General features: G+C 36.3%; 1 protein-coding gene across 1 annotated transcript; it reads right to left on the bottom strand.

The window, feature by feature from the left end:
* Positions 1-1,263: 1,263 nt before the first annotated feature.
* LOC112527991 (putative receptor-like protein kinase At4g00960) lies at positions 1,264-4,952 on the bottom strand. Its single transcript, XM_025138870.1, has 6 exons — positions 4,835-4,952; positions 4,586-4,722; positions 3,472-3,679; positions 2,584-2,818; positions 1,937-2,087; positions 1,264-1,824 (listed from the first exon to the last, which is right to left on the bottom strand). Exons 1-6 carry the CDS (start codon positions 4,896-4,898, stop codon positions 1,375-1,377), a joined length of 1,245 nt encoding a protein of 414 aa, XP_024994638.1. The 5' UTR covers positions 4,899-4,952; the 3' UTR covers positions 1,264-1,374.
* Positions 4,953-6,997: the final 2,045 nt, after the last annotated feature.

Below are 6,997 nucleotides of genomic sequence, written 5' to 3'. Positions count from 1 at the left end.
TGTATGTTTGAATCGATTTAGTTGGTAGCTATTGCTGAATGTTGTTGTTGATGAATTGGTTTATATTGATTATGATTGCTGAATTGATTATGGGAGTTTACTTGATTTCGTAGTGAAAAAACACTAAACAGCTCACGGGGGTAAATTGGTCATTTTAACCAGCTCTGTCTTGTCATGTCCTGTCTTACCAAACGCTGAACAACTGTCCTGTCCTGTCCCGTCCTGTCCTGTCCAGTCCTGTCTGCGCACCAAACGCACCCTTAGGGTGCGTTTGGTACATGGGACGGGACAGGACAGGACGGGACAAAACCCACTGTCTTATGTTTGGCGCAGCATGGGACAGAACAAGAACTCACTGTCCCATGTTTGGCGCGACATAGGACAGAAACAAGAACTGGGACAACGTGGGACAACATAACACTACCGGCGGTCACCGACGGCCACCTCCACCTCCACCTCCTCTTCCACTACAACAACATCCTCTGCCGCCTCCACAACCACTGTTCACCAAGTCCATTGCCACCTCCACCACCACTACTACCATCAATTATATCAAATTTTTCATTCAAATTTGATACAAATATGAAAATTATGTACAAATATTTAGTCTTTAATTATTTACTTTATTTGTGTTAATTATAACTATTATATAATATTTAAATCATCAAATTACTTTTGGGGGTAACTTGTCTAGTTCTGTTCCGTCCAGTCCTAGTCGTACCAAACACCAGACATACTCCTGTTATGTTCAGTCCAGTCCTGTTCAGTCCTACCCTCTTGTCCTGTTCAGTCCTGTCCAATTATGTCTGCGTACCAAACGCTACCTTATGTAATTTTTACTTCATTTAAACCCTCGCTTAGCTAGATTTTAAAATGATGTACCAAAGTTTCAACCCGACCAATCCAACCCAACCCGCACTGTTTGGGTTTGGTTGGACTGTACTTTTATTGAGTTATTCAAATGCCTCAACCCGGCCAACTCAATTCGTATGCAGCCCTACATTAAGCACAACACTAGATTGCATTTATGGTGTAGTGTTTTGTTGTTTGAGGCATACATGGTTTGAAAAAAAACAAGAAGCTTAAACCAATCAGGCATCACCCATGTCCACAAGAAAATTTTTATTCTTCCTTGGATTTGAACCAGAGACCTCCAAATACTTTTAACATTTAGAGCCTAACTCAAACCAATCAGCCAATACCCTTGTGGTTTAATTTAATTTTCTTATCAATAAGATATTTTAAATATTTAATAAGTCAAAAATAGGCCTCGGATTTATATACCAATAACAATTAGACCTTGTTACTTTACACCCATCTCCCGAAATCTACGCTACAAATTTTTGTACAAAACAAATCTCCTACATGAACCATCTATTCTTGCATTGGTCTTTTACCATAAGGATCCGATACCGCGCTCCTAGAAGTCGATCCACGATGCCTATGATGACGATCAGAACTTGCACGAGCAGATAAACCCCGATTACTGGCGGCCATCGCGGTGGTAGTGGTGGAGCTGGTGGAGTAGTTGGAGTGGGACCTGGTTTGAGAATTCGACATTCCGTCTGTAGAAGATGTCATGATCCCGTGAGCCCTTCTCTGTCTCGAGCCCAGGTACCCTGGTCGAGTCGGTTCTTCGAGAGTGCCCGGCTTCCTGGTTAGCATCAGCGCAGCACGGCTCATCGTGGGTCGTAAATGGTGGTCAAATTGGGTGCATAACAATCCAAGCTTTATGCAAGTAGCAACTTGATCAGGGTCAGCTGAAGAGGCCAATATTGACTCCAAAATTTCAAGCCCTTTTCCCTTCTTGTACATCTTGTATGCCTGTAAGAAATACAGTTGATCTTGAATTCATTTCGAGTTTTGTGGATTTTTATTCTTGCGATCGGGATAAATGAAGGTCGATCCACAAATTGATAAAGTTCTTAGTTCTTACCCAATCCAAAAGATTTTGGCACTCGGGATCGAGGTTAAAAGTATAGTTTTTTTGACCGCTGATGAGCTCCAAAACCACCACACCAAAGCTATATACGTCTGCCTTGATAGATAGCTTACCGTGCATTACGTACTCGGGTGCCATGTATCCACTGTATCAAGATCGGAAAACGTGCATCAGGCACGATACAATTCATCATACGTTCATATACATAAGATATAGGCGATTAGCATTTTGAACCGTAAGAAATGGTCATGAATTGCGTAAATTTGACAACTGGATGGGACGGGACGAGACAAGACTGGGCAATCGAAAGAATCGTGCAAGGTTTTACGGTTTTAATTTGACATGGGTAGTTTAGTAATTTACCAATCTTGCCTCATCTACTGATATTTGTTCCAAATTCCAACTATTTTGGTGGGACCGCTTAGTCCTGTCCTATCCTGGTCTAATATCTCACCAAATGTAGGACAAGAAGTTTTTATTTTGTCCTATCCAGCAGGGTGGAACGTATACAAGATTCAAAGAATTCCTACATCATACATGTTCAATCCAAACAGGCATAAAACGCATATTTCTAAGAGTATGGAATTCATTTAAATGGTCGGTGCAATGGCTAACGATGATTAAATAGAACGAAAACTTACTTGGTACCCGCTACACGAGTGTTGATGTGAGTTTGATCTTCAGGGTAAAGCTTGGCCATGCCAAAATCGGCAATCTTAGGTACCCATTTTTCATCTAATAGAATGTTACTAGCTTTTATATCTCTATGAATGATACAATCGTGTGCGTCCTCATGAAGGTAAAGCAAGCCTCGTGCGACGCCGGTAATTATGTCGTATCTACGCTTCCAATCCAAAACATTACGATTCTCGGATTCTATGTCAACAAAATCACATTCGTCACCAATAAGTCGAACCATTAACCTTTCTAGGTTCTATTAACATGTAGAAGAAAACAAGAACATAGGAGTTTGAAGGTATGGGACTCAAAATCCGAGCTTTATATGGACCTTATTGAAAAAGCTCCATTTTGTAATACATAAGCTAGTTTTTCTGAAAATACTTCACATGGCTTATTGGGGCTTTTTTCACTTTCTTTTTCCAATTATGCCCTTTTATATTTTCTTTTGTAGATCAATTTTACATTGTTATCTAGCTTATCAGCTAGTTTTAACCAACACATGGCTTGTTTATCGGCTAATAGCTAGTTTATCAACCAACAACTAGTTTGCTAAACATAGCCTAAAAGGCGAACGTGGTGCACCATGGCTTCTCAACTTAATAAGGGTTGGAAATGAAGTAATTTTTTTGATTAACCTGGATATCCAACCCGCTATGCGAGCCGACTAATCTCAGGGAGACCACCTGCTTTGCAGATAGCCCGGAGTCACCGCATTTGAACCTCCGTGGCCACAAGGGGATTTCCCTTGCTTTTTAGCAAAAAGACTTTCTAAGTATAACATGAAAAGCTTAGCCTATAGTTGATCATGAAACTAATTCATAACAGCAAAAGGAAAAAAGAAAGCTTACTGAAAAGAAGCTTGTCTAAACTCTCATTAGGTACGTATTCGTATACCAAGAGCTTCTCCGGGGACACACAATACCCTAATAAGCTCACAACGTTACGGTGTTGTACACGTGCCAATAATCTTGCCTCGTTTACAAACTCCTTTTTCCCCTGATTTGAGGTGCGTGACAACTGCTTCACAGCAATCTCCTCCCCGTTCTCCAACTTCCCCTACAAACACCAAATTCACTTCGATAAACAGAGGTCTATCTCCATCAAAGTCCCAGGAAAAAGTCCCGATTTTGTACGATAATATCATGAAGTCATAACAAAACTTGGAGTTCTTTGTTTTCAACAAATCTTTTCTTGTTGATTACCGTTTTGAATCATCATACTTGCAAGAATGTAAAAAGAACACTCGAGTTAGCAGAAAATAGCGAAAAATAAACTTGCAATTGGAGCGTTATGTTCTTCGTTTTCACTTGTACATGATTCATTTAGCAACGGAATTTGGCTTACAATTGATTCAAAATGCTAATCACTCCTCTTGTTATCAACCAATTTGAACTTATCGGCGTCTAATTGATCTGCATTTCTAACATGATCACTTGCCTTTTGTTTCTAAACTACAATTTTACATAAAAAAAGGCCAAAAAAGCACTCAAGTTAGCACAAAACAGCCAAGAAACACAACATCTGGAACTTGTTTCTACAATTTGTCACAAATATGTTGACCATTTGGCAACAAAATGGCATTGCAACGCTTCATATGTGAATAGCTATTCTTCACAATGAATAGTTTTTGGAACACAAGTGTCAAAGGTTTTTGCACTCATATCTTGCATTAAATGCAAATTAATGACCACCAACTTTCCCCTAAATTCTAGTTCGATCTCTAATGTCTGCAAATCACCAATGAAAAACTTAATTGCATTCTTGATCCCAATCAAATGACAATAACGGATTACCCTAAACAGAACCTTTTGCAAAATTCCACTTTTTCGTATAATTTCACCAAAATTAGAAAACAGAACAAAGTTGGTGATTGCAATTCACCCTTTTCTGCAAAATCCCGTTTGCAAATTATGAATGGTGAAACAAAAGAAATCGAAGGAGGGTACAGAAAGAGATTGAGACCTTGAAAACAGGGCCAAAACCCCCTTGACCAAGCTTATTATCAGGATGGAAATTCCTGGTTGCAGAAACTAGGGTTTGAAAACTGAAAACCTTCTGATCTTGAGCAGTAATCGCTCCCAAATCTTCTTGCTGGGATTCTGTTCATCAATTCGAAAAACCCACAAAGAAAACGCAGAAAAATTGTGAAAAACAGAGCATCAAGATGAAGAACCCATGTGTAAAATGGAAAGATTGAAAAGGGGGAAATACCTTGATTCGAAGTGAAAGTGAAGGGTTTGATGATGCTGCGAAAGAAGTTCTTGGATTTGGTCATGCTGTTTGCTAAGTGGAGGAGTCCATGGATGAATATAAAACAAGAAAGAAAGAGAGAAAGAATGGTGTTTGAATGGTGAGATGGTTAGATCGTTTCAAAAAATATAGGTTTTTGTTAGGTGTGTTTGTGGTCAACAAGGCGCGTTGACCGGAATAGACACTGTAATATTATATCGGATTGCAATTAACTCCCATCTCTTTCCAACCAACCCACGACGACAGGATCAAGTGTTTTATATTTGGCAAACCAAATGTCTACACGATCGTATGCTAAACGTTCATCTAACGAGTGTTTATCGTTCGATTTGAACATGGTAAGGAGAGAGAATCTTATTCGGTAAGAACGATGATAACGATTGAAAGGGTTATTCGATAAGTGATGATGACGATTCTTACGCGATGCTGTTTTAATTAACTACAATCTTACCCAATAAAATAAATTATGATGTTGACGTTTATCGAGTATGGTTTTGATAAACAACTCCTAAGAAATTATCAACAATAGTCATAATTCTCAATTATTTATTAGGTGACGTTCTTGGCCATAAGAATGATTGTCAACAATAAAAAGTCTTTGGTCTAGCGGTATCGTAATGTTTAGTCTTCTAGAAGGTTTATGGTTTAAACCTCACCAAAGGTGAGGAGAGTGTGTGAGTTTATTTATTACATTTGTTGTATATAAATTTATTATATACTTCAAAAAAAAAATGATTGTCTGTAGCTTTCTTTTGTCTGGTAAGTATTTACTGGATAAAATAAACTTGCCAACAATGAATTTTAGTGGCAGAGTTTGTTACCCGATAAAGTAAATGAGAATGGTGCTTTTGTTGTTTAGATGCTTATCCGATTAGTGTTTGAGATTGAGTCTTTGAAATTATTATCATAAATTGAATTAAATAATTTACTATAAAATATAGAGGTATCCTATACTCGTTTCAAAAGATACTTCCTATATCCTAAAATAAATGTACAAAAATAAAATGACACACAATTTTAGGCATGCGTGGTTATTGTACTTTTTAATTTCTATACCCTTATTTAATTTATCTCTCTTCACAACCCTTAAATATTTGTATATTAATTAAGTATAAATTTGAGAATTTGGCCATTATTTTTAAAAGTGGACATTTATTTTAGGACAAATATAAATAAGATTGTGAACATTTATTTTGGAACGGAGAGAGTAATTTTTTTTTTGTGTTGAGGTAGTAATATTGAATTGAATTATCCGACAACAAAATATGGGGATTGCTATTTGTATTATAATATCATAATCAGATCGATTCATGTATTGAAAATGTAAAAAATAAGTTTTACTGTTGATGTCTATAATGAAAAAACCATTAAACAAATATATATATATATATATATATATATATATATATATATATATAACAATATAAAAAGGTAGAATTAGCCTAAACTTGAAATATCTATTTTTCCTTGCAATTCAAGGAACTTGTGACGGTTGTTTGAAAAATCTTCATTTGAAAAAAATATATTATTAAATAATTTTGAATAAAAGTAAACAATTTAAGAATTAATAGAAGCTCTCAACTAACTTCTATTTTTTTTTATTAATCTGGATATCCAACTCGTTATGCAAGTCGACTAATCCTATGACAACCATCCGTTTTACGTGTAGTCCGAAGTCACCGTATTTGAATCTCTGTAACCACAAGAGAATTTTTATTCCTCATTTGATTCGAACATGAGATCTTCAGATACTTCTGACTGAACCCAAACTCAAACTAATCGGACACCACCTTTATTGATTAGTTCTTTTATTTTCTTGAAATAGAGATTTCAAACTTAAAAGAAGTATTAGAATATTGGAATTGCGCCAGCTGTAGAGACATGTCAAACTTGTTATATATATATATATATATATATATGTATGTAGAGACATGTCAAACTTGTTTTATTTATAGGGGTATTCTAACGCCACCCCCTGCTACTTCTTTCACCCTATTCTTTCTATACCCCCACCTATATGAAATAATACAATAATTAAAATTTATTTATTTTATTTTTCAATTTTAACCCTTTAATATTTTTAATTTTAACCCTTCAACTTTTTAAATACTTTCCTATTATATC

Source organism: Cynara cardunculus, assembly GCF_001531365.2.
Source record: "Cynara cardunculus var. scolymus isolate 2C chromosome LG 15, CcrdV1, whole genome shotgun sequence".
NCBI classification, from domain to species: Eukaryota; Viridiplantae; Streptophyta; class Magnoliopsida; order Asterales; family Asteraceae; genus Cynara; species Cynara cardunculus.
Note: the sequence above shows the minus strand (reverse complement) of the source record. Positions and strands in the feature narration are given on the sequence as shown.